At 42.9% G+C, this 27,747-nt stretch overlaps 1 protein-coding gene across 1 annotated transcript; it reads right to left on the bottom strand.

Annotated features, from left to right (window-relative positions):
* Positions 1-912: 912 nt before the first annotated feature.
* LOC121873524 (putative L-aspartate dehydrogenase) lies at positions 913-27,319 on the bottom strand. Its single transcript, XM_042377121.1, has 6 exons — positions 26,905-27,319; positions 16,368-16,464; positions 14,787-14,871; positions 8,325-8,504; positions 5,128-5,357; positions 913-1,844 (listed from the first exon to the last, which is right to left on the bottom strand). Exons 1-6 carry the CDS (start codon positions 26,945-26,947, stop codon positions 1,655-1,657), a joined length of 825 nt encoding a protein of 274 aa, XP_042233055.1. The 5' UTR covers positions 26,948-27,319; the 3' UTR covers positions 913-1,654.
* Positions 27,320-27,747: the final 428 nt, after the last annotated feature.

The raw sequence follows: 27,747 nt of genomic DNA, 5'->3' as shown, positions 1-27,747 counted from the left end.
GGATTGTTTGCCCCATTCCAGCAAGTGCGCCACTGAATGACTTGAATTTGGTCGAAACCTTGGCTGAATTTGCCCCATATGACGCCACTTTAATTGACAAAGCACGTGTGGCACTCGGTAGACACACTTGGTACCTAATTGAGGAGTTGGCCTGACTGGCTTTGTTCTCATCCCAAGTACAAGAAAGGACAAAAGAGGAGATGAGGAAGGCCCTTCTTTGCCATGAAGGCACTGAAGTTACTAAGAGAGTGGGGCTCAATCATGGGGGCTATGGAAAGCCATATCTTCCCCCTGTCCCAGAAAGTGGCACTGCCCTGGTGGACCTAATTGGGCCTGACTCAAGCCAGTTCTTCACCATTTTAGGCATGCCCTATCAGTTTCTCCACAGTCCAGCCAGTGAATGGGCGGATCATGACGACTACCTGAACATGAAACGGGTTGTGGACAAGCTTCAGGTTGTCAATGAGGCTGCAGAGCGTGGTGTAAAACTTTGCCATGACTTTTTTAATGTTGTCAGGGATGAGGAGCGCTTTCAAGAAGTCCTTCAAGTAGTTGAAAATGACAGACTCCGCGTTCCTAATCAGCGCAAACGATCATCTGTTTCCCAACACAAATCATGGTTTCTTGCTCTAGAGAAATAATACCTTGTGAATATATGATAAAACCCCTTAATGTACCATGAGAGAATAAGAATGATTAACTTTTTTGTGTTGGTGATAACAGCTTTTAATTAGGACAGGCAAATGATGTGTTAATATCCCTATGATGGTTGTGTAATCTCATATATAGGCGCGTATGCCATATAAGCAAAATCGCTATTTTTCAAATTGCTGGTGCAAAATAGGAAAGATTTGCTTTAAATTAAAACATTGTCTTTAATTATGGGTGTCGCTTTAAATCAATAATCTTAAATTGAATCTCTTTAAATCAACATTTTACTGTATATTATGTACAATGTTCAACTTGGAAGATACTGACTTATAATAACAAAACAAAAATATCACTGCCAGAATTAACACAATAGTGGGAATGGTTAAACTTGGTATTGCAAATGCCCGTGCAAAATAAAATGGCAAATGATCTTCGAAATTAGCAAACTGTGACTCTTTCAAGTAAGAAATAACTTTCAACTTCTCTGAGACAATATTGAGTTTACTTAAAAAGTACTTAAATTAAGGACTTGAAACAATTGAATTAAATCTGATGTAAGATTTAAATTCAATGCAAAATGCTGATGAGAAGGCAAGGTCTTCAACAAACTACAAGTTATTTCACAGTAATCCGGAGCCTTATAATAACCTTTCACAAATAACTGTTTACCACCATCTTGGCACTTTAAAATGACATTAGTTTCATCAGGAAAGAAAAAATATTGCATATTATGCAGATGCTCGTGAAACACAGTTTTCCTAGAAATTGGCCTATACTGTAACTACATTGTGTTACCGCTGTGCATACGTTAGTTCATATGACTGTCAATTCACATATCCCTTCTGAAGCAGGAATAAATGTGAATACATAGGCTGGACATATGTGTAAATGTAAGTACATGTACTCTGGAACAGGATGTGTATTACACTGTATGTAGCAGATTAATATGTAAATTACTGTGAGGAGAAGTGAATTTATGTCAAGACTGTACTTATGAAGGAAGTTAACATAAATGAACTCCTGGTCCATGACCTCCAGCACGAACCATAGAGGACAGGAAAGAACTATATGTAGCAGTGCCCGTCACGGCTCCAGGGTCGGCAGGATTATTACGACTTGTTTTTACACTGAAATTTTTCCCAGCAATCTTTGGGCCTGTCACTTCAACTTCAACAATATGCCAATCTGTCAGTCTGAAATATAAGTTAAGAATTATTGTAATTTACAGCACTGTACATTTATTTGTTCTCTTTATCAGTCTTATTTCATTTACAAGTACACTGTGTGGAACAGATGCCCAAGTGTGTGTTAGTTTTAAATTTTAATTTGAACACATTTTTTTGGGTGTTACTAAATCTGAAGGTTAAAGGAAAGTATTCACTGAGATGTAGCAGCAATAAAAACAATTAAACACCACTGTACAGTCAACCCTCACTTTACGCGGTCCCATATTCCGCGTTTCCACGTTTACGCGGTACCCTGCCGAAACCCGGGATGCTCAGATTCCGCGGTGCGTGTACCCCTTTACGCGGAGAGTGTCCGGCTCGACGCTATTTTTAGATTCGCCCCTCCCACCTGCTCCCGCCTCCGCCTGGGCAAGCCGCGCGGTAAGGTTGCGCAGTGCATGTGTCTGTTGCGTTATCAGTGACGTCATATGACGTATCGGACTGTGATTGGCCATGCATCCCTACCTCCCTCCGCTGCCAGCTGTAATTGGTTTAAAATAATATGACGTGTCCACCTGGGGGAGGGAGGGAGGGAGGAAAGACGACGCTTGACCTAGCCGCGGCAGTTTCATCCCTCCAGGCCACACCGTGTAATCGTGCATCCATTGTTCTGTAAAATGGCTTCCGCCAGACCACCGCCCCCAGAGAGAAACCTTTCCTTGCCTGGACCCAGCCGCCCTAAGCCAAAGAAGACACGACGTTCCTTAAGCTACGAGGTGAAGTACAAGATCATCCAAGAGTTGGAGAAAGGAACAAGACAGGTTGATTTGGCGCGCCAGCATGGTGTGAACGAATCTACGATCCAGACGATAAAGAAGGATGCAGCCAAGATAAAGGAGCACATGAAGATCACAAAGTCTACAGGTGCTTCTATGATCAAGTATTTCCACAACCAGGTGCTTCTCAAGACGGAAAAATTACTTGTGAGCTACTTGGTGCGTCAGGCACGACGGAACATGGCGGTGGACACGCGCTCTGTTAAGGAGTACGCACGTGAACTGTCTGCTGCAGTGTCACGAAAGATGGGAATTACAGAGCCCAAACCCTTTAATGCTTCCCCTGGGTGGTTACAGAAATTTAAGATAAGGAACAAGATCACCAATATCAACATTGGTGGTGAAGAAGCTAGTGCTGACCGTGTTGCGGCTAAGGAATTTCCTCCGTTTTTACGTGAGATTATGGAGGAAGGACAGTACACCGACGACCAGGTGTTTAACATGGACGAATCTGGTCTTTTTTGGAAAAAGCTACCTTCCAAGACCTTCGTTGTGAAGAATGCCAGCAAGATTCGGGGCCAGAAGTTGCAGAAGGAGCGCATCACCGTCCTGTTTACCACCAATGCCTCCGGTACCTGTAAGCTCAAGTTATCGGTGATCCACACAGCCCGCAAGCCGCACGCCTACAAGAGCATGGACATGACCAAGCTAAATGTCCACTGGCTGACCGCACGTAAGGCGTGGATGTTCTCTACACTGTCCCTCTCCTGGTTTGATGACTGTTTCGTTCCCGATGTAAAGAAATTCTGTGAACAACAGAATGTGCCATTCAAGATTTTGTTGCTGCTGGACAACGCACCAGGACACTCGCCCCTACTGTTAGATCGTCACACCAATGTAAAAGTGGTCTTCCTTCTTCCCAACACTATGTCTATATTACAGCCCATGGACCAAGAGTTAATCTGTAATGTAAAAGCTGCATTCTCTACTAAAAAATTCAAGCTCCTGAACGACTACACCACCACCAGGGAAAAGTTGCGTAACCTGAGTGACACCACCACCGATAGCAAGAGCGAAGACGACGAGGATCAACAGTTGGCAGAGCAACAAGTACTTTTCAAACAATTCTGGAGAATATTCAACATCAAGAAAGCTGTGGACTTCTTGGTGGAGGCATGGGATCAGCTGTCTGTAGCAACTGTTCGTCACGCATGGAGACGTGTTGCAAGGCATTCCGGCCGTTAGGCAGAGTCAATCTGTGACTGGTGAGGTTCAGACTGTTGCAGTAGCAGTGGACCTTGCCAGAGAAGCTGCGCAGAGTGTTACAGCTGCAGGCTTCTCCGAGACCACCAACAACGACATCCTGGAGGTGATAAGGGATCCTGATGTGACTACCGACGAGATGGTAGATGATGATGATGACATCAGTGAAGAGGCAGGTGGTGCGTCATCCCAAGAAGAACACTGCTTATCCCATAGTAATGTTAGGGGTGCCATCGAGTGTATCGAGAAAGTCAAGCTCCTCCTTTCCGACGACCCTGACGCAAACAGGTATGAAATCTTCACTACCCAGCTGTTGCAGACTATGGAGCCCTACTTCAAGGTTTATCACGACAACATAAACACCAGCTGTCAGCAAAGCATAACAGAGTTCTTCGCTCGCAACCCACCACAGCCAGCCCAAGCCAGTGATAGTGACAAAGGTAGAGACAGTGAAGATGACTTTGAGGGATTTGTCAGGGAGGCCCTGACAAGTGTGGATGACAGTGATGGTGACTCACCTGAGGGCCAGTAGCCTGCCCTCTGCCTCGGAACCAGCCTCCATCCCCGTATGCCGACCCATCTCTTCTACTAACGTAAGTGTTAAACCTAATTTTTAGTTTTCCTAACCTAACCTTTATTTTTCCTAACTTAACCTTTATTTTTCCTAACCTAACCTCTTCTATATTAATTGTGTGTGCATACCATCGTAAAGTTAAGATAAAATTTTTACTACAACATAGTTGTGTGTCGTCAAAAAGTGGAGTTTGGGGGTCGGCCCGGTCTCTGTTTCAATTAATCCCATATGTTATGTTGTTCACTTTCCGCGGTACCCTGTGGGTTGTATTAACCGCGTAAAGTGAGGGTTGACTGTACTGTACTTCCAAAGATTTTCTTGCTGTAAAAGCTCTTACCTGTGCCATAGTTATGAATCTTGAAAAAGAGACCTACAGCACTAATACCTCTACAGCACAGTATTATCATGTACACATTTTTATATTAAGATTTTTGAGGAGCATGGATATCTTTTCAATTTAGAGTGGAGTGCTATAAAATTAACTGATGGTGAAAAACTAATAAAAAAATTAATGGGATGTTCATTGCTAAAAGAAAAAAATGTCTTGTATTATATCAGTGCAGTATTTGTAGGTAATGTACAATATGTAGAACAAGTACAATACTTTACTGTATCACCTGGGTGTAGGAACAATGTGAAATTAACACCGTACTGTAGAGTATAAGACATAAAAACCAAAATCTTCAGAAAGACTTACTTTGGATCAGAAATCAGACAACCTTGTACGCCATCAAAGCCAAGGTTATGAGCAGCCATAGCGGCAGCGGCCATGGTGTTAACATTGTTGGGCGCCAGGGAACACAGCCCACGTACTGACCCATCGTACAATGTGACCGCCTCATTACCACATACTTGTGCATTCTTGGCTTTTAAGTCTTCCTCAAGTTTAAAGCAGCTTGGGTGTTTTGTCATTGTAACTTTTAGAGCCTGGAAATACAATGAATATAATGTTAGAGTATGAGGTCTATTTGTTTCAGTGGGAAATATTTACCCAATCATAGTGAGATCACTTACACAGTGACCTTTTCAGTAATAACCCTCTGTCTATTTCACCTTCCCTTCAGTAATTCTTATATTTACCCCACTGAGGGACCCCAAACAGTTTTAGTCATCCTTGTCTTGTCAGTTATCATCACTGGTTGACAACAACACATACCCTTTGTGCAGTACTGTATGACTTTTGATGATGTCACTACTGTATCAACTTGTATTTCTCATTTCCTCATTACTGTATTCACTCTGTTTATATGCTTAATTTCGAGTACATTATGATTACTGTATCTAGAAAATTTTGACCACTTCTTGGCAACTTTAATCAACATGGTCTGAACTTTTTCAGTAGATAATTTGGTACTGTAGGCAGACCCATGAAGAGTTACAAATTCAACCCAAGACAAAATAAGTGAAAGTAAGAGTGTCACAAGACAATATTTATCCAAAAAAATATTTCACAGCATATAGATTTCGAATATGAAAGTTGCAGCTCTTAACTACTGAATTTCGGGTGTTTTACTTGCACAAAATTATTTTTACCCAATCTCATAGTGATTTTACAAGTTTTAGTGATTCTCAGAGTGCTCTTCAGGTCCTATCCAGTGTTTCATCACCCCACCCCTTATTTATAGATATTTTACAGTGGCTGTTTCTTATCCAACGTCGGAGCCAGAAATTCAGTTTTTGGTGGGTTCCGGCCCATTTGGGCAGATGGGAATGAGCGTGCTGATGTTGTGGCGAAAGCAGCTGCTTCTCGCTCTGTGGCATATCATTCCCCTCTACCTGCATTTGATATGAAACCAGTAATTAGAGCTGCCATCTGCTCGAATTGGCGATGCAGGTGGGATGCTGTTGGAACAATCAAGCTCTGCAACATCCACCCTGCATTGGGAGCCTGAGGATATCAGGGCCTGTGAGGTGTTATGGTAAACCGGCTTTTTCAATTCGTATTTTCTGGGGGATATACAGTAGGGTCAGGATATATAGCGACTTTATATAACGATTTTTTTATATTGCGACTACCAAAATTATCGACATTTTCCTATATATAGAGATTTTTTTTCGCAAGGGAAATCGGGCAGGAAATATTTCAAATTTATCACTACTACCAAAATTATCGAAATTTTCCAATATATAGCGATAAATTTAGTTACACTAGACTCACAACTTATGTGGGGTTATGTTCCTGGGACCTCAAATAAAGCCAAAAACAGTATAAAGTCAGAAACACTCCTAAAATCCCCTAAATAGCCCAGAAATATGAGTTGAATTTTTTTCTTTCTTGTACAAAATATGTGATGTCTATACGGTATTCAAATTTTTCACTCTCTTGCAAGGATTCCAGCAATGCAATTTATATTATGCTAACTTTAGACTGTGCCATTTTATGCCAAGTTTAGTCGCTTTTATTGGCCTCCAGAATCTAACCCTATTTTCCCCATTGATTACATGTAATTATTTATCGCGATTTAGTATATAGCGAACATCCTTGGACCCTATCTCATGATATATCCCGACCCTACTGTACGTAACTTTATTTATTTTTACTCATTTACCTGCACACACCATCCTAAATACATATTGTGAAAAAAAGTAAAAAAATAATTGTCTTAAGGGCAAACCTGTACTCAAATGTACTAAGTTAATTATTAAAAAATTTATGTCTAGTGCAAACTATGGGATATTTATATTAAAATTAATCACTATCTTGTAAGAATTCCAGCATTGTAAGTTATATTCTGCTAAGTCAATTCAGTGACATTTTATAAGCGCAAAATTTAAACTCCCTTTATTTGACTGATAACTACTGTAACTACTGTACGCACTCTGTTATCTCCCCGTTGGCTGTCAACACCTCACCTCACCTCCCCCTCCCCTTTCTCCCAGCCAGGGTGAAGGTACTTTTAGGCTTAAAGTTTTTACCTTATAAAATGTCACAGACTAGACTTAGCAGAATATAACTTGCATTGCTGGAATCCTTGTAAGATAGTAATTAATTTGAGTATAAACATCACATAGTTTATACAAGAGATAAAAAATTTTAGTCCTTTAGTGTACAGGTAGTACATTTGGGTACAAACTGTGTACAGTGATATGTTGCTCAAAATTATTGCTTTTTCACATTCAATTTACATTTAATATTTGTTTAATTTAAGTTTCTAGCAGTCCATGGTGCTTTAGAGACACAGGAGGTGTATAATTAGTGGGTCAGAGGTGTATTGTTCAATTATTATTACCTGACCTCGGTTGGTCCGGCAAAACGGATAATCCGGCAAGGTTTTGGAACCAAGGGTGCAAAGTTGAGTTCTGTCTTGTGGAGCTTGGATTTGCAGCCTTTTGTTACTCTCACATGGTCAAAAAAGCACTGAAATACATTGGCATGTGTACCTAAAAGGACTATGTTCAATGCACATTTGTCACATAAGGCCGCAAGTCTCACCCCACGGGACTGCAACCCTTTAACTCACATAACACGTGTCTGGGACACATGGGCCATGATGCATGAAACTCACACACAAAACTTTTACAACAAATATCTTCAAAATAAAACATACCCCACCTCAATATCTTTATTGGTTGTAGAGTAACACGTCGAAAAACTTTAGGGGCTTGTTTCTCGCTTTTTAAAAAATGGCGTTTGCAGCCTTGTGATTCTAAGGCCCTCATATATCTTGCCAGTTTCAACACATCAATCTACAGAGGCTGCCAGATACACTACCCTCTCATTGAATAATATAAAAATAAATGCCAACCATTTCATCTTGATTTTAATGTAATCTCTACCTTCAATCAGTTAGTATCCTCCTGTCTGTACAATACAAACATTCTGTAATAAACATCCTTTTGTTAGGAGAAAAATTCTAGAATGTATGTGAACATATTTCAAAATCAACCTCAAACCTTCAGGGTTCCTCGGTCAGCCATCTTAAGTATGTCTTCAGCTCCCCAAAATGCTCCTGCTGGTATGTACAAGCCATGTGTAGTGGCTGATGCCCGGAGTGAGTCTTCCACTGCCTGGGATGCTAGAGCAGTTGGTGACCCAACCATATAGTCTGCCAAACCCAGGAACATTGGCCCATACTGTGTGAAAAAACATTAATGAATGTTGTAACAGTAGGAACCAACACTATAACTTAGGGAATTAAGACAAGCCCTTGTGACTTTGTCAACTATAATTGTTAGTACAGTACCTTATTTTTATACCGGTAATTATTATTTTTTTTTTTACAAAACTCGCTCATCAGTTGTAACAATATTACTTACTTTGCTGTCACTTGGAATCAAATATGGCGATCATCCAGCTATGATACAATGATGTGAGTTATTAACCCCTACGCCCCGGTTGACGTTCAGGAATGTCCGTCTAGGGCGCCCTGGTTGATGTTCCAGAACACGTGTCTTTTTGCGGCATTGTTTGAATACCCAGCACGGGTTATCAGGTTCCAGTGTGACTATTTGCCTGTCACACAGCACCTCAGCCACAGGGAAGCTTCCTGAATGTAAGTACCCACTTTTGTTTGTTTCATTTTCACTGTTTGTCCATTTTATCATGTATCAAAGTAATATTGCTAAAAGTAGTGTAGTATTACTGCCGTTGGCGATTGTCTGCCTATGCAGTCGGGCTAACTCGAAAGTATTGACACCTTCTTGTGTGGTGCTCCTCCAAGCGTGGAGAAATCGTCTCCGAGGTGAGGGGGTCGATTTGGCACTTTTTCAGGTTTGTCTTAAGACAATCCTTATACCTTTCAGTTGCCCGCCAGCATTATGTTTACTATTCTTTGGGTGACTGTAAAGTAGCTGCTGTAGCAGTCTACTGTTATCCATGTGGGTAACATGGCCAGCCCAGCATAGTTGTTCATGGATAATGGTAGCCTCGATGCTTCTACAGTTGGTGTCAGCAAGAATACTGGCATTTGTTTCCTTGTCTTCCCAGCGAACATGGAGGATGGAACGTAGACTACGTTAGTGAAAATTTTCAAGTGCTTTGATGTGTCTCCTGTGTGTGAACCATGTCTCGCTGCCATATAGCAGGGTGGGGAGGACCAATGCTCGATATATGTGAAAGTTTGAAGATAATTTCAGCTCCCTACAGCTGAAGACACAGTTTCGGAGTCTGCCAAAGGCTTGAGATGCATATCTGATCCAATGCCGAATCTCTTCATCAATGTCTGCGGTGGTGGACAGGTGGGAGCCGAGATACCAAAAGTGGGTAACATTAGAGGGGGGTAGTACCATTAAGCTAGATGGATGGTGGAGGTGTGGCTGAACCAGGAGCAGGCTGAAAGAGAATCTGAGTCTTACATACATTCACTTCAAGGCCGAAGTGTGCATACGCATCTGCGCAGGTGTTTAGGATCTCCTGTAGGCCGCATTCAGTGTGAGCGTCAAGGGTGAGGTTGTCTGCATTCTGAATTTCAGTAATGGAAGCTACTGATACCTTCATTCCTGCCTGGAGTTGTGATATGTTGAAAAGACCCTTCATACGGTACTCGATGTCCACCCTGCCAGTTAAATTAGCGCTGGCACGAGTAAGGAAGGCAGCCAAGAAAATGGAAAAGAGAGTTGGTGCCAGTACATATCGTTGTTTGGATGGGGAAGAAATCAGAATGGGTGCCATTGTGAAGGACACTGCCGTTCATGCCATCGTAGAGTTGCATCACAATGGCGATGAATTTTGGTGGGCAGCCTGTCATGATCGTAATGACGGCTAGCCTGTTAAAACCTAGTGATTCATATTACGCTCCACGCCCACAAAACCTTCTGAGTCTCCCAGTGGAAACATCCTCCGTTTTCTCTGTTTCTTTGACGACGTCATTCAGATGTCGCATTTTTGTGGAACGAGATTCGTAAACTCTTTTGCATCTACCGAGACCTGTAAACCCTTTTTCACCTATGAATATCAGAGACCCTGATACTCATAGTGAAATTGTTGTAAGGATGTTAACTAAGGAATTAGTTAATTTACCTGGAAGAAACCGTGAGACCAGCTTCTTTGTGAATGTCGTCAGACGCTCTTGCTTAGACTCCGCCCTCCGTGATTGCCATCTAGACCCCTTTTGAAATCAATTTAATTCTTGCCTTTGATAGCTCAGTCAGAGCATTGTTTGTGAAGAGAATATTAGTGAATGAAACTGAGTTCGTAGTCTCAGTTTCAAACATCAGAGTACTGTATACAGTAACGTAATACGTGATAGTGAGTAAGTGGCATCTGAACCTAGGGGGCAGTAGGGAGTGAGCCGGGCGCTTTCAAAACCGTTAGTAAGCTCACCCTCATCACCCCACAGGTATGTGTCCACTTTCTCCTCGTGTTGTAACTCGCCATTTTAAGTGATTTGACCTGATTAATAGTTTTACAGTAACTTAGCTGATGTGCTTTGAGTGAAGTATTTTTACGTCCTTAACGTCCTTTTGAAACGTTGATGTTCGTTTTCAACTGTTAGTAAGCCTTGCGATCATCACCCCACAGGTTTCTGTCGGAGTCTCAGCCGTGTGTGTAGCTTCGGGGGACGCCTCCACTAGTTTGAGAGAAGTCTGAAGACCATTAGATTCGGGTAACTCCGTGAATCTCGAGCGTCAAGCACCCACTCCCACCTATGAGCCCCATGGCTAGTCAGCCTAACCCCTAACGCTCCCTGCCCACGTGGACACAGGATCATCCGGCCCAACAAACAAATGCCAGCCCCCATCTTGGTGGATGAGTCCATGACTCAGTAGGGCTATTTGGTGGTTGTGTTATTCCACCGGAATTATCGGAGTTTGTTGGAAGGTGCCACGTGGTGGGAACTATACCATGGCTGGTGCCGCTTGAGTAGTACTCCTGGTGCTGTTGAGTGTTATGTCTGGTTCTGCTTGAGCAGGCAATTGTGGTAACTAGCGTCATTGCCACGGGTTCTAATGGTGGAAGGTGCTGTGAGAGAGTTCATGTGTGTTATTGTGTATGTACACCCAGTCGTGGTGTAAGTAGAAATTGGGCCTGAGGGCCATAGTACAAAGTGAGTTCCTATTTGTGCATTAATATAACGTCATTTTAATAACCATTTTGTGTTTTTGATAAACCATTGTATTTGTATGTTGGGACTATTATTCACCTGCAGTTGTTCACCGTTATTCCTTCCTATTACTTGATACCAAAATTACATGTACCCATGGGCCTATCCTTGAGTCACGCTACCACAGGACAGAGGTTGAAGTATTAAAGTTAAAGTAATGTAGATAAGAGTCCACGCTCTTACAAGCCAAAACAGTTGAGGATCCACGAGAAGGCTTCCACGTTGACCAAGTCAAAGGCTTTGGTTAGGTTGATGAAAGCCATGTACGTACAGGTCACGACGCTGTTCTCTGCACTTTTCCTGTAACTGACAGGCAGCAAAGATCATGTCAGTGGTGCCATGTGATGGTCTAAAGCCACATTGTGATTCTGGAAGGAAGTTTTCCACTTCAGGAAGAAGTCTTTTTAGGAGGACTCGGGTGATAATCTTACCAGCTATGGACAGCAGTGAGATCCCACAGTAGTTGTCACAGTCTCACCGGTCTCCCTTGTTCTTATAAACATTGATGATGGAGGCGTCTTTAAGAGCTTGGGGGATTTCCTCATTTTCCCATATATTCTCCAGGAGAAAGTGGAGATGGCTGGTAAGCAGAGGTCCTCCTGCTTTATACACCTTGGCCGGAATTCCATCAGGCCCTGAGGCTTTGTCATTTTTCATCTGTTTGATGGTAGTAGCTACCTCATCCAGGGATGGAGGATAGCTGAGGTGGGTCAGCTCTGGATGCTGAGGGACCTGCTGGGTAGTCAGGACATCCACATCGGTGTTTCCGTTGAGCAGTGAATGGTAGTTCTATTCCCAGCACTGAAGAAGGCCTACATCGTCTTTAATTATAAAGTTACTGTTGGATGAGTGGAGGGGGGCTGTGCCACCAGTGATTCGCCCATAAAATGTTTTAGTGGAATTGTAAAATTTGCGCATCTTGTGCTGATCTACAATTTTTTGTAATTCACATGCTTTATTTTTAAACCAGTCATTCTTTAGATTACGAAGTTCCCGCTGGGCCGCAGCTTTCTTCTTGCGGAAGGTATCAGCTTTGGTCCAAGACTGAGGGTTGTTCTGCCAGTCAGTTAAAGCAGCACGTTTATCATTAACGAGTACATTGATTTCCGGGTCATTTTCATCAAACCAGTCCTGGTGTATTCTTTCGATCTGGCCGAAGGTCTCTCTGTAGTTTTTTGTCATGACAGTGTCAAGAATATCCCAGTCAGCACTGGGGTTTGGGTTGTTTGTTGTCGGGTTGTTTATCAGCCCATATTCGAGCTGCTCTCTGAAAGCATGTGCTACCGCTGGATCCTCCAGACGCTTAGTGTTAAAACCTCTTCTGGAGGCTTGCTGCCTTTGCCATTTTGGGTCGATATGAAGTGAAAGCTTGGCTCTGACGAGCCGATGATCAGTGTCGCAGTGGTCTGAGTAACGCATGGCACAGGTGATGTGGACATCTCGGTGATCTCTTTCTCTGACAATGATGTAGTCAATGAGATGCCAGTGCTTGGATCGTGGGTGTTGCCATGAACCCGTGAACTTGTCAGCCTGCTATAAGGGCGGGGATTCTACCACTGAACCACCGATGCCACCATTATAAGGGCGGGGATTTTCTTCTCTCCCTTATAGTCTTAATTCATACTTCTTTCTTTGTCTTAGTTCCTTCATTTGTTCTGTCTACTTAGTTCATTTCATAGTTACTTCATCACCTCAGACCTTTGGTAGCATGGTGAGGGTTAGGGCACATGGTTACTGTAATTCTGGTATCAGGTCACTTGGATGAAAATAAAGGTGAATACTGTGGGAAAAGAATACCCCAAATATACTCTAAGAAATGGTTTATTAAAATGAAATTAAATTAGGTAAAAGATGTCATTAACGTACAACTACAAGGTTCAGCTCCTGGGCTTTACTCAACTGCAATTCACTTAGATACTCTTGCTTCTACAACATTACTGGTGGTACATTACATACAGCTACCAGGATCAACTCCTTGGCTTCTCAGCTGCAACTCCAATCAGATACTCTCGCTTCTTACAACATTACTGGTGGTACATTACATTACATACAACTACAAGGATCAAACTTACATATGGCATCTTCACTAGACTGTTGTTAGTACATATGGAAGATGCACTCACAACACAACACGTTATTACTGATACTACAACTTATATGTGGGTTCACTACCCAGCATGGGATAATTATATTCAGTTAATTATCCCCCATCATATACAACAAACACTGTGGACCAAATAACTTCAAGGAGTGTCCCAGGGTAGAACACTGGCGTCTCAACAAATGAAGACCGTTGTTGTGGTCGGTTGTAGTCTGATATGTGGCGAGAGCCTGGGGTCCAGCCCCACGATGCAGATTGGGGCAGTCAATCCTGCCGAATCAGCGACATCGTCCACTACAGCTAACTGTTAGGTATCCACCGACCCCGGGCAGCTGGTGGAGTGTTCAAATAACCCACACTCTGGATCTGAGGTAAATGTGGAGACGTCAAGGGAGAGCTGATGTTGACTCAATCACAAACAATCTTTCGTCTAGCAACGACAGACGACATTTACGTTATAGCAATTCTTACACTGGGTAAATGACAATTTCCCTGTTACAACATAAACACTGATACTCACAAAATTGACTAAGTTAAACTGAATGACTATATCAGCGGGGAACACTGGCTTACATACCTGAGATAAATGTGGAGACATCAGGGGAAGCTGATCCTCCTTCCCGCAAGGGTTTATACACGCCGTGAGTCGCCAGAGGTGGCTACTTACGCAATGACAGAAATTACATTCAAATCAACTGTTACACATTCAAAGGTGACCCTCAGTTGACACGGGTCTGGCGAATTTCTTAAGTTGATTTACATAAACTAATTCAAGATTGAGTTTGCCAGGAGAAAGTGGAATATATACGTTGACAACTGTAGTACAAAATGGGCGGGACTTACGGAGAGGGAAAACGCGTTTCTTCCTAGGGATAACTCACCAGTTATCTACATGTTTTGTGGGCGTGAAGTATAATATGAATCATCAATTTTAAAACAGACCAGCAGTCATTGTAACCATGACACTTCCTAAACAAGGTATTGGTGATAGTGAGGTTGTGTGCAGCACACTTGCTTCGGAGTAGGCCATTGGGATTACACTTGCCTAGTCCATTTCTTCCTATGGTTCCCTGCCAAATGTCAGCATCTCTGCCAACTTTGGCATTGAAGTCGCCAAGAAGCACAATCTGCTATGCTCTGTAGTACAATACTGTTTTAATGAATTATTATTTTCTAACTTTTCACTTATAGGGTATCTGTAATGGTACTGACCTGCTCAGAGATGACAGGATGGGCTACTTCAACAATCAGATCTGGGGAATAGTGACCACAGTCCTCAAGGTTGTGACATATATACCTGTAAAATGGCAACAAAGATATTGGATGAGCTTGGAGACCTTATACAGTGTAGTGCAACATGATGAAAGATAATTTCAGACTTTATACCAGCTAATAAAGCTAATCCTGTATAGTGTAGGGAACCCTACAGAAATTCATGAACATGCACCCTCCTGATCCACGCGCTGATTGGGCATCAGATTTAGCCAACTACGGGGCACTGTTCTTGGTCCCAGCACGCTGAATGGCTATCAGACCAGCTGAGCACAGAATGCCGCTGGACCAATCACAGACCACCACTCGGGTTTAAAAAACACACAGCAGCAATCAACTTCACACACAGACTTGAGAAACGGCTGGAACCACACCGAGACCTGCACCTCTGCCCCCGAGCTACCATGTGGCCATGACCCTGATGTGGGAACGAACCTCCTTGTTCTGACAAAGTTTTTTTACTCCTCAGGGATAAAGGGGGTTATGAAGGTCGTCCGTAGACCGGTGAGCGGTGACCTCATGGTCACCTTCTCCGAATGGGGACAGGCTGAGCAAGCAGCGGACATCGACTTCATCAATGAGGTCCAAATTAGTATTGAAGTCCATGAAGACGACAATCTGGTGATGGGAGTGACCTCACTCGCCGAAATTGAACATCCAGAACAAGACAAGCTGGCCGAACTACTCTGTAAACAGCTTATTGTTTTCAAGAAGGTGACCACTATAACAGCCCTGGTCGGCTATCCCAAGATCCTACCCAAAGAAGTATGACTGGGATGGGAAACCATCCCAGTTAAACTGTATGTTGCCAAGCCTACAAAGTGCTACAAATGTCAATGATACAGACACCCAGCCAAGAAGGTGCCGGGTTTGGGAGGTATGCACACAGTGCAGAACCACTGGGAACAAAGAATTAGAAGAACAGAAGAAACAAGAAGACAAAGAAATAGAGGAAGAGAAAACACATGAAGAAGACGAAGAAAATAAGGAAGTAGTCGAACAAGAAGACCAAGAATAAATTTCTTTTGAGCAACAAGATCAAATGTGGACCGTCCCGAAGAAGAATAAAAAAAAAAATCGAAGAACAGCAAGACTATGGCCGCAATGACTTACGATGTTGACGGCCAGCAAAACAAAACAACCAGCCAACCAGACATCTAATTCACATTCTTCCTCTCCAGCCACAGAAGGAACAACTCCTCTCTCCCAGCACCATATGCAGCTCTCCACCAAGCTATTCCAGACTTAACTACAGCTTTCAGCACTCTGTTGATTATGCTGTAGAATAAACTTTATTTTTGTATGATAGTTTATCTTTCCCCATCTCTCAGTATTTGAGCATCACCAAGTCGCAGTGTGTGTTTATAAAAAGAATAGACAAACACACCACAACAGTGTAGAATTTTGTTAGGGTGATGGTGACAGGTACTCCTCCATGAGGAATTTCCTGGTCCACTGCTGCCCATCACTTCCTACCCTCTTCTCCCAACCTTCACCCACCACTACCTGCTCTCCACCTACTTGTCCTCCAGGTCAGGTTCCAGGATGGTTGTACGGTTCCAGACAAAGGCCAGGTCAAGGTCAGGTCGCTCCAGCACAGCCTTGGTCAAGTATTTCCCTGGAAGGAGAGATTGTGTCTTATCTCACTAATACAAGATCTGTACCAACACCATTACTTCAGTTTCCCAAAATCATAAATAATAGTCTCCAAAGAATTTAGTGATTTTTAGTACATGTCTTTGATAAATTATGATTAATAGTGATAACATGTACTACCTCATATATGCCACTACTATTAATAATAATGAAAATGATCAGTAATAATGTTAGGGGTGCAATGGCTGAGTGTATAATACACTATATATTATACAGTATTACGACCAATTTGAAATTAATGACTTAACTTAATCTGTGGCCAGGCATTTAATGCCATTATGCAAAAAGGCAGTATCATATACTCCACTCAGCTGTTCACTGGTCCCTAGTGTGTGCCTTGGGCACCTTCATTTAACCAGTCCATAAATGGGTACCTAATTTTGCCAATTGCAAAGTGAAGGTTGTCGAGCGCAGTGCCAACCACACTACCTTCACATGTACAGTTACACTCTACTGTGTTTTTCATCTGTAGTGGTCCGCCATGCCTCCATGACACTTAATCTATCTTAACCTAACCTAACCAACAGCCTCCAGTATAATCTTATCATGCAATCCTGTCACCACCTGACGTACAACTGTTATTTCCGGATGTTAGGTTAGCATACAAATTACTGTACAGAATTAACTTCTGCGGTCTTAATATACGTGCTGCTCAAGGTTGTATGTAATGTTCATTTATATTTTTTCACCAATATTGCTTAATATTTTTTGTGACTGAATGTTTTCATATTGTGTTTAGTTATAGGCTGATATGCAAAGGGGAGACTGATTTTTTCTAGAGATATCTGTTGTAGAAATTTGACGAAATGATCAATACTGTGCAGGTAGGGAGTGGTCGGTGGTGGAATTTTCGTCGTGTAAATTAAGGTGAGGTCCAGCTGAGTCAGATCACTGCGGATGGCTGGGTCCTAGGTATGGTGCAGGCAAGGTGCTGACCTCACCTTAATCTACATGATGAAAATTCCACCACTGGCCACTCCCTATCTGCACTTTCTTATACCCAACCTCAGTGTTAAGCAACATTTCTCGGCGTATCTACACCTACTGTACATCTTCTGCATGGCAGTTTGTGAGTTAAATTATTTATGCAATTTATACTTTCTTTCAAGGGGTACTTAATTGCTTGAAACTGGAACAAAAACTATAACGTAATCAGTTAGTTTCTTTATCTTTGTATCAACATCAGTGAGGCTGGTAATCAAATTCTATGTGCACAAAGTGTTTAATATGAACATCAGAAATGCTGTTTTCACACAGACCACCAATACATTTACTTATCACCCTGAATATTGACCGTATTTTTTTAAATGTTCGCTATTTATTTCTCGAAATAACTTACAGCTCAAATACTTGGAACTCCTCTCCCTATCCATTTCCTGGGTTTGCCCAGGCTACACGCCTAGAACATGTAACAATTGCAACAATATTATGGATCCGATGTTCAGAAGTAGTTATATTAATAACCTGTATTTTAATTTTTTTTAATTTCAGTCTTTATCCTCCTATTTTGAGTCGTTCATAAGACCAGCAGGAGGCATCATCTACTACACCCGCCCAGGGCCCTGGGTGTTGTCGATATGCTGCCCCCTCCAGTCACTTAAGATAAAGCATAAATGTAGCACTCAAATACAGTAGTGTAGTGGATTCCTCCCTTACAAACGCCGTGTGTCGCTGACTAGCCGACCCTCATCGAATTCCCCAGCCTGCACCTCGTGGTCAAGGTCGGCAACCAGCGCCGCCTAAAAAAACTGAGGTCAACTATCAAGCCACGCCTACCCCCGCTATATAAGACCTCACCTCGTGGTGACCTGTCTTTCTTTCTACCTACAGCCACCAGCAAGCAACACCTCCTCCTCCTCCGCTCCTGCCTGGTGGCCCTCGCTCCCGCCGGCGACCATGGCGACCCACAAGCCACGTGTCCTCCTCCTCCTCCTCTGAGCACCCTCACCAACCAGCTCTCTCTACATCACACTTGGACTCACGCTGCCACCCCCCAGCACCAAGCTGCATTGTACATCTAATACAATATGTATACAGAGAGCACATTGTGAGTTTCCTTTCTCCATCCCATCCTGAGTGCGAACCAATATCTCATAACCCCACAGTAGCATCAAAATTACAACGAAGCTCTAACTATACAGATGTATGGTTTTCCGGCATCTTCTTGGTGTAGATTAAAATAGTCTTTTTCTTTTCTGTTTTTAATTTCTTTTACTCCCACCCCCCCCCCACCCCCCCATTCTCCGCCCCGTTGGGTCAATGACCTGTGCTTGGATGGGCTATTCCCCGTAAAAACAAAAAATATACAGTTGGGTCAATTGAACCCGCGGAGTACCGCGTAAAACGAGAAACACGTAAATGAAATAACAGAACATATGGGATTAATTGAAATAGAGACTGGGCCGACCCCCAAACTCCACTTTTTCCGACACAATATGTACCTTGTAGTCAAAATAACATCTTAATTTTATGATGGTATGCACGCACAATCAATAATTAAGAGAAATATCAATAATATTAGGTTTTTTAACACTTACAGTGGTCCCTCGGTTAACGAACTCAATCCGTTCCAGCAGGTTGTTCGTTAACCGAAACCATTGTTTCAATGGGTTTTTGGGTAATTGGTTCCAGCTCACCGAAAATTTCCTAAATTCAACAAAAATGGTAGAAAAGTTCACTTACTTTGAGGTGTGTATGTAGAAGGCTCCTGGATGATGATGATGATGATGATGACTATTAGAATGGGGGTGGAGGAGAAGGAAGAAGAGAAGGCATTGGGGTGGAAGAGAAGTCACCCCATGACACCATTTCACCCATAAAATTTTAGTTCTCTTGGTGTATTTCAAGATTATTTTCTTTAAATCAACACTGCACTGCATTATATATTGTCAATATGTAAAATATATTTCAAAATGACCAATAATTTGCTTGGAAACACAGAAAAAAAGCATTTAGTTGAAGAGAGTCTCAAGCAAGATGTTACTTCCAGAGAGAGAGAGACTAACGCCTGTTTGCTGTGTTAAGAGGCTGGATGCGAACTATTCACTTTACCTTCAATTATGTTCATAATTGTTGTTAAATGACTAAAAATTGAATATTAAACTTTTAAAATTATTGAATAGTATAAACTTCTTGATATTTACTAAAATAGTAAGGAATTTAAGCCCTAGAACCGATTAATGTATTGGCGGACTGATACTAAAGCTGGTTGCCTGGCCAGTGCAAGCGAAAACATGTTGAGGTCGGTTCGTAAGAAATTCGTTAACCGAATTTTTGTTCGTTAACCGAATTGAAGATTCTTATGGAAGGCAGTTCGTTAACCGAATTGAAGATTCTTATGGAAGGCAGTTTGTTAACCGAGGCGTTCGGTAACCGAGGGATCACTGTACATTAGTAGAAAAGATGGCTGGGCACACGGAGATGGAGGGTTGGTTCTGAAGCAGAGGGCAGATTATTGGCCCTCACCTGTATCACTTTCCACCACAGAGGCTTGCAGGGCCTTTTTGTCAAACCCCTCAAAGTCCTTATAAGTCCATATCCTCACTATCACTGACTTGGGCCGGCTGTGGTGGGTGGCGGGTGAAGAACTCGGTAATGTTTTGATGACTGGGCGACCTTGTGTGCACCCTACCCTCGCCGCTTCCCGCGTAAATGAGCATTTCAATTCTGGCAAGGCACCGCGTAAATGACAAAAAGCGTAAACCAAAAACGCGTAAATCCAGACTCAACTGTAATAAAAAATACTCAGACATCCTGAATGAACACCACAAACACACACATACTCGTACACTGTCAACTTGCTGACCTCACATTGTTGTGTTACAAAGTGTATTTTATCTTCAGTTTTCTAATTACTTAAAATAATCGGCTACTAATGATAAAAAGTTGTTTATACTGTAATGTTTTTATAAATGAAAATTTTTACTTATCTAGATGGAAGATTCATTACAATCAATTTGTCAATTAACAATTGTTGGGTGAACATATTTGAGTTAAGATAATAAGCTCTAATTTTGATCCTAGTTTTGGATGTTATCTTCGTACTACATGACTTAATTACACAGTAGACTACACACTATCATTCGGGATGTATTTTAAAGGGCATTTCAACTATAACTATAGACATAGCAGTTCCTTTATTATATCAGTTTCTTTAATTGTGTGACGTAACAAGAAGCATACACGGGAACTGAAGTATTTTCGCGCCACCGTTCACCACCTGTGTGCCACGCATTAAGGATAACCAAACTAACTTATACAGTATTTCGCGCATTGTGATACAGTGTTATACTTAGTGACTTCAAATCAGTGTCAGTGAGCTATGACCATGTGTAAAGTGGTATCGGTGGGTGTAGTGTAGTAATCAAGCTGACAGCTTCTGGCATCCAGTGCCTTGGTGCCGCGCAAAGCTTACACCCCGGCCCGGCCATGTGGCCCCCAGCCACATCCTCCCTCCCTCCTCCCTCCCTCCTCTCACTCCGGTAATGGTAGCACTTATCACACGTGTTAATGACTTCATGTGGTGTCTCACGTGACTAAGGTGGTTATACTGGGCTGGTGGGAACAGGAATTTAACAAGTGAGTTGGTGAATATTGTGCGTAACTCCTATCAGTGTCACTCAAGGACACCGCTGGCCTACATATCACCTCTCTGCCCCAGTGTATAAGACCTAGATTCCATTTAAATCTAGCCATGGCAGGAGTCGATGCCGGGCGGCGCTCTGCTGATGTTCCTGACGAAGGAAACAGAGATGATGAGGACAGTCATGGCGACACTGAAGCTGGCTTTCAGAAGTTTAAGACTCGTCAGCAGAAACGCAAAATGGGGACCCAGAGAAGAAAGCAGAGTAGAGCCAATAGGTGCAGCCCTCCCATTGCTCCCCGGGCTAACTACATGCACCTTGCCTTCCCCTAGAACACAACCAATTTGATGAAGATTAAGTGGTTGAGCGCCCTGAATGAGGAATATTGCACGACTCCGCTGAATGTTGTCATGCCAGGTAGCACCCCTCGTTTCGTCTATGTAGGCCCAGAGGAGATGGATGCTATCCAACGCTTCATTGATGGAAAGGTCGGCTCACTACATCTTATTAAGCGAGATGAACCTGCCCGACCCAAAAAAATGAAGGAATACCATGTCACCCAATTCCCCAAGGGTATTCCCCCCAGTAGAGCTCTGTCACTTCTGGGCATCCACAGAGCAAGAAGACTTTATAAGGATGGTGCACAACTTAGTAGGATCATCATTGTTTGGAACAGGAAGGAGCCACCTCCTGAGGAATACTGCTTCTTCGGCATGTATGTTACCCTTAGTAACATCAGTCGGTGGGCTCCTTCCCCTGTGGTGTACTACAGCTGCTTCGGGGTTATTCATGTGGCGAAATACTGTCACAAACAGCTACCTGCGGCATCTGCGCAGGAATGCATAGCACGAGGAGCAGCCCCACCAAGGAAGCTGCCTCTCGGGTGGGGAGAGAGCAGGACCCCCCACCTGTGTGGCAGTGTGCCAGATGCAGGAAGGAGGGTGTGACGGTCTAGCACCCAAGTTGCCCTGGGAGGCCGCCCCCACCCACAATAGTGGTCCCACTCAGTGATGCCAACAGCAACACTGCGGGGTCGCCTCCAGTTCCTGAAATCAACAGCAACACCTCCCCACCCAGGGGGCAGTGTCCCAGGTCCAGGGAGGAGGGTGTGACGGTCTGGCACCCCAGTTGTTCTGGGAGGCCGCCCCCATCCACAATAGCGGTCCCACTCAGTGATGCCAACGCGGCCGGATCGCCTCCACCACCTGAAGTCAACAGGCACTGTGACTCTCCTTCGTTAGCCAATGCAGGTCAGGTTAAAGCCTGCCAAGTAAGTGTGCCAGTGAACAATGGCAGTGATAGTGTTAGTGGAGCTTCTGAAGGAGCTGGTGCCTCCTCTCATAATGATGCGAACTTGAGGGCGAGTAGCCAGAGCGAGACCAATAGTGATGGAAGCATGAATGGGGAGAATACAGGGTAAGCCCCAGACTGCCAGCGTGGTGTCTTTAATAACCCCCAGGTCTGAAAACTGTCCATAACCCTGTACTTTTTCCAATATTTATGGAGGAGAAACTCGCGGGACTGATGAAAGAACCTTTGTATAAAAATCCTACTGGAATAAGGGCTGTGAGGGGCATTATCAAGAACTCCAGGGGTGAAGAATTTGAAATGGTCAACTTATTGGTCAGGTTGATCTATGACGCCAACGCACAACTCTATACTATTTTCAAGGTGGAAGGAGTAACACGAACGCTTAGGTTCATTTCATGGAACATCCGGAGTGTTAACCGCAGAATTAATGACCTACAATGGTTTGTTAAAGTTTTTAACATGGATGTAATTGGTTTACAAGAACCTTACACATCCAGCACCCAGAAGAAAGTTGCACCCAGGATAGCTGAGTTTACAGCATATAATAGTGGAGCAGGAAGTGGCCTGCTCACTTATGTAAAGAATGGTCTGGCCTGTAAATGGATCAAAACTCACAATGATAAAAGTATTCACTATCAACAATTTACAGTAAAGACAGCAAACAGTCAATTTCGCTTTATAACAGCTATGTTCGGTGTAATGAGCTGCGAGCGGACGTGTTACCAAAGCCATCAGGTAACAATGCTATGCTGTGTATGGGTGACTTTAACTCTCGTCAGACTGTCCTCGGTGATGTCCAGTGTAACTATAATGGGAGGGTGTTCATAAATTACATCAATAATCATAATATCACTGTATACGACACAGACAAAGTGACACATCTGATGGGGGGCAGACTTGATTATGTGATTAGGTATAACCTAGTAGACAGTAATGTCAAGGCTAAGGTCATCTCAGACCACCTAGTCAGTGATCATTATGCAATACTTACTGAATACACTGTTGCTGATGTCAAGTGTGAACCCCATCCTCGGCTCAGAATTAACATCCCAGATAATCTAAAACTGCACTTCAAGGCCTACATCCACAGATGGTATGCTGGATATGTCATTACCACATATACCACCAGGGTTAAGTCAAGGAGGAAGGGGGGCAGCACTAAACCACCTCAGTGGACACATGACCCCATCCTCACCAAAGAAGGAGAGAAGGTAGAACAGCTTGCCAACACTTATAAGCAAAATAAAACTAGTGATATCCTCTTGGCATTCCTTAAACCTAACAGAGAATTTCGTAAACTCAAAGGTCAGGTGACAAACACCTATTGGGAACAATTCTTGCAGGGGATTAATAGAACAACCACTAGCAGAAGTGTGGAACAAAATTAGAGCCATTACCAAGTCACCCACCCCAGTCCAACTTCATCACAGCCCTGCAGAATGTGCTGACATGCTATTAGACCAATGGTCTAGTGTGTCACAAATCACTTCCCGGCCTCCTGACATACAGCAATATCTTAAAACCACACACATTAATAGGGGTTTCAATATTGAAATAGCCTGTTCCTCACCAGACCTTACCGACCAGTTTCTTATAACGCACCACGAACTAACAACAGCACTAATAAAAGGTGAATCATCCTCCCCTGGTGAAGATGGCATAACCTATAACACCCTGAGATTGTTGAATGAGATCCCTATAACCATCCACTGCTTGAACTGTATCAAATGAGCCTCACACAGGGTATTCTGCCTAAGACATGGACTCATGAAAACATAGAACCGATCCCTAAAGCTAACTCTCCAAACTTCAGGCCAATTTCACTCACATCCTGTATGTGTAAAGTCCTTGAAAGAGTTGTTCTCAACCATCTCATGTTTCAAGTCAAAGACAAACTGGCCCCTAATCTGTATGGGTTCATGCCCGGGCATAGCACACAGACATGCTTTGCAAAATATCTTGTTCACTCAAAAGATAAGACACAAACAGCCTTCATAGATCTTAAATCAGCCTTTGATGTAGCTAATAGAGACATAATACTTGAGCAACTAGCTAATTTTGGCATCCAAGGTAACCTCCTGTCATGGATAAAGGGTTATCTGTCCAACAGGTATGCCAGTGCTTTGCTTAGGTGAATTAAAAGTGCCAGAATGAGATCATTTGAGCTTGGCATGCCTCAGGGAGGAGTGTTAAGTCCTATGCTCTTTAATATACTGATGCACAAGCTTATTGCTGACATTCCAGTTCAGCCAAACGAGGCTGTAATGTGTTATGCTGATGATATCTGCATTATGACACAGACTAAGCTCAGGCTCCAAGCCTTGCTAGATGTATTTGCTCAGAGGACTGTGGAATGTGGTCTCATAATATCTGTTGACAAGACGAGGAACCTCAATCCTCGTCCTGCTCACCCTCTGCCTCTTGGCTTTAACATTAACAGCATGCCCTTGGAACTATGTAGCTCCTATAAATATCTTGGAATTTGTGTGAATGATGCAAACTTTGTCGGAAACCTTCGTGACAAACTAATGCAGCGCATTAAACCCCTCAGAACCCTTGTTGGCAAGGGCTATGGAATTAACATCACCTATGCTCGTACTTTCTATCGTCACTTCATTCGTTCTGCAGTTGGCTATCATGCTCTCCATCTTGTGACTATTCTGCCTAAGCAACTCAACAGCCTTGAGGTAGTGCAAAATGAAGCCATGAGCATCATTCTAGGATCCCCAAAATCAACCAGAATTGTAAACATGAGGAAAGAGCTCGGGCTGCCCTCCCAATCTGAGAGGATAGCTCTACTTAATACCAGGTTTTGAGTCAAAGTTTTGAAGAACAATGGTCCCCAAACTACAGCACAAACTGAGTTGATGATCTATCTAAGTAATCCCAACTATCTCGCAAACCTTCCACAAAAGACTTTCTTTGGGGCGTGGCTTCATAAAAGTGTTGCAGATCTCTTGAAACTGAATGTCCCAATCACCCCAGACAGACCCATTAATGCCATTCCTCCTTGGCTGGATATATCAGTTCCTATTAATTACACTCCTGTTGGTAGTAAGCAAATGTTAAACACCAATGTGATGAGATGTGTCACACTAAAAACTATTAACAGACACATAGAGAGTATTAGATCAAGTGAATGTTATGCTTTTACTGATGGTTCTGTGCAGACAAACACAGGTAGAACAGGCTGTGCAATTGTAATATATAAAGAAAAAGAGATGATAGTGTCAAACAAACAAAGGCTGAACAACTGGGCCAGCACAACACAAACTGAACTAACTGGAATCTACTTAGCTACAGACTACCTTAAAGAAAATGGAGGTGGGGTGATATTCTGTGACTCAAAGTGCTTTGAAATCAATGAACAGCCCGTCAGGCTCTATGTCTAAAGTTGTATGTGATATTAAAAGGAATATGATAACTGCCAATGAGCACAACTTTCGTATCGAATTTGTGTGGATTCCGTCCCATGTTGGAATCAGGTATCATGACCGTGCTGATAGACTGGCCAATGAGGCATGTAAGAAATACAATGTTGACCGTGACCTTGGCCTGTCCAATGCTGTACCTAAAAACATTCAAGTCAGAATCATGAACTCTGATCTAGAAGAAGTGAGAAATGCAGAGAGACCTGGCAGTTGTAGCATTAGTAAATATGACAAAATTTGTGACAAGAGGTACCGGTATGGCCAGCATAAGGACAGAACCAGACAATGTGATGTAGTCGTGGCCAGAATTAGGCTAGGATACAGACACATCTGGAAGGTTAGTAACGCTGTACCCATAACGGAACACTCAGCATGTAAACTTTGTGATAAACCCTTACAGCATACACTTGAACACTATATTATTGAATGTGACACTGTCAAAGACTTCAGGCCACCTGACTTATTGTATCTTGAACTTAGTAATTGCTACATTGAATCGGGGGTGCTTGAGGACATTCTTGCTGTTTATCCCAAATGTGCTAGTCCACACTGATTAGTCTTCAATTAGAATATGACGGCCAATGTATGTGAACCACTGACGTATATATACTGCTAATGAATATGATGCATTTCTTTGTGTACGAACCTCTGTCCTGCATGGCAGTGAACAGTGACATTACCCACATGAATCTGACCTCTATATATATAGCTGTTAATGAATATGTTGTATTTCTTTATGTATGAACGGTTCATAATGAACCTCTGTCCTGCGTGGCAGTGAGAAGTGATACCACACTCAGTGTCAAGACCTGACTGAATCACTCAGAATAGGCAAACTGTACTACAAGCTTTGTCAATAAATTTGTTAAACTAAAACCTAAAGCGCATACATCATAATCAGTAACATACAGATTCTTTTAAGATAAAACAAAGTTTATATTAGATTGTTTCAAAAGCAATTTCCTTACACTGTTTCTGAATTCACCTCCCATGTTCTGTTCATGGCCCATTACATTGAGTTTTTAAAATTATTTCAGGCTAAACAAATGTATAATTCACTTCAGTCTGCTCACTCACCTAAATGTCCATAACCGACTATCCCGATCCTCTTGTGTGCCATTTTCAGAAGTGCGGAACAAAAACTGAGCACTTACTGCAGAAGTCTCCCCAGAACTAACTGTACGTCATTGACTAACTAGTATCATCTCCCAGCAACGCTTCGCTGTACAATGTTACTTTTTTTTTTACTTCTATCGGTAACAATGGTGAAATAGTTTCATCCAGCTTCCTGTTGTGTAAACTTTTCGTAACTTACAGTTACTGCACTTAAGACACAAGCGTTATTATTGCCAACAAGTACAATGCGGAAGATATTTTATCAGGGTCTCGTTGAGTGTAGTGACGGCAGCGTGCTTGAGAAGACTAGCGTAGGTGGTGTACAGCAGGGGAGGGGTTGCGGGTGGGTAGGTGGGAGCTGCTGGTGGGTAGCCGGTGGGGTACTTGGGGACTCTTGGATGGGAGGGACGTGGGTAGATAACCATGCAGGGGCCCCGGCCTCCCCGGGGTAGTGACTAGTCTGTGGGGCAAGGTCGACGAGGAGGGGCGGGGTGGAGCGGCGCACGCAGGCTGTTTAATGTACACACCGTGAGTAGGAATGTATTACCCAGACCAACGGAGATTATATCATATGTGTTTGAATCTTTTGTTATTCTTCCGGTTTGAATCGTCTTTCATTCACAAATTCACACACTGAAAACATTACGGACACATAAGCACACCAACACCTGCTATAGCGCTCCAAACTGGTTTATATGGCCCGCGGGGGTGTCTGAAGGCCCAGGCGCCACTTGGCATTAACAGAGCCGGTTTATTGGTTTATTTGTACAAAAGTGTACTGACACATATCAAACTTTCTTTTGG

Source organism: Homarus americanus, unplaced genomic scaffold (genome assembly GCF_018991925.1).
Source record: "Homarus americanus isolate GMGI-L3 unplaced genomic scaffold, GMGI_Hamer_2.0 scaffold30858, whole genome shotgun sequence".
Lineage (NCBI taxonomy): Eukaryota > Metazoa > Arthropoda > Malacostraca > Decapoda > Nephropidae > Homarus > Homarus americanus.
The sequence above is the reverse complement of the archived record's forward strand: the minus strand, read 5'-3'. Positions and strand labels throughout refer to the sequence as shown.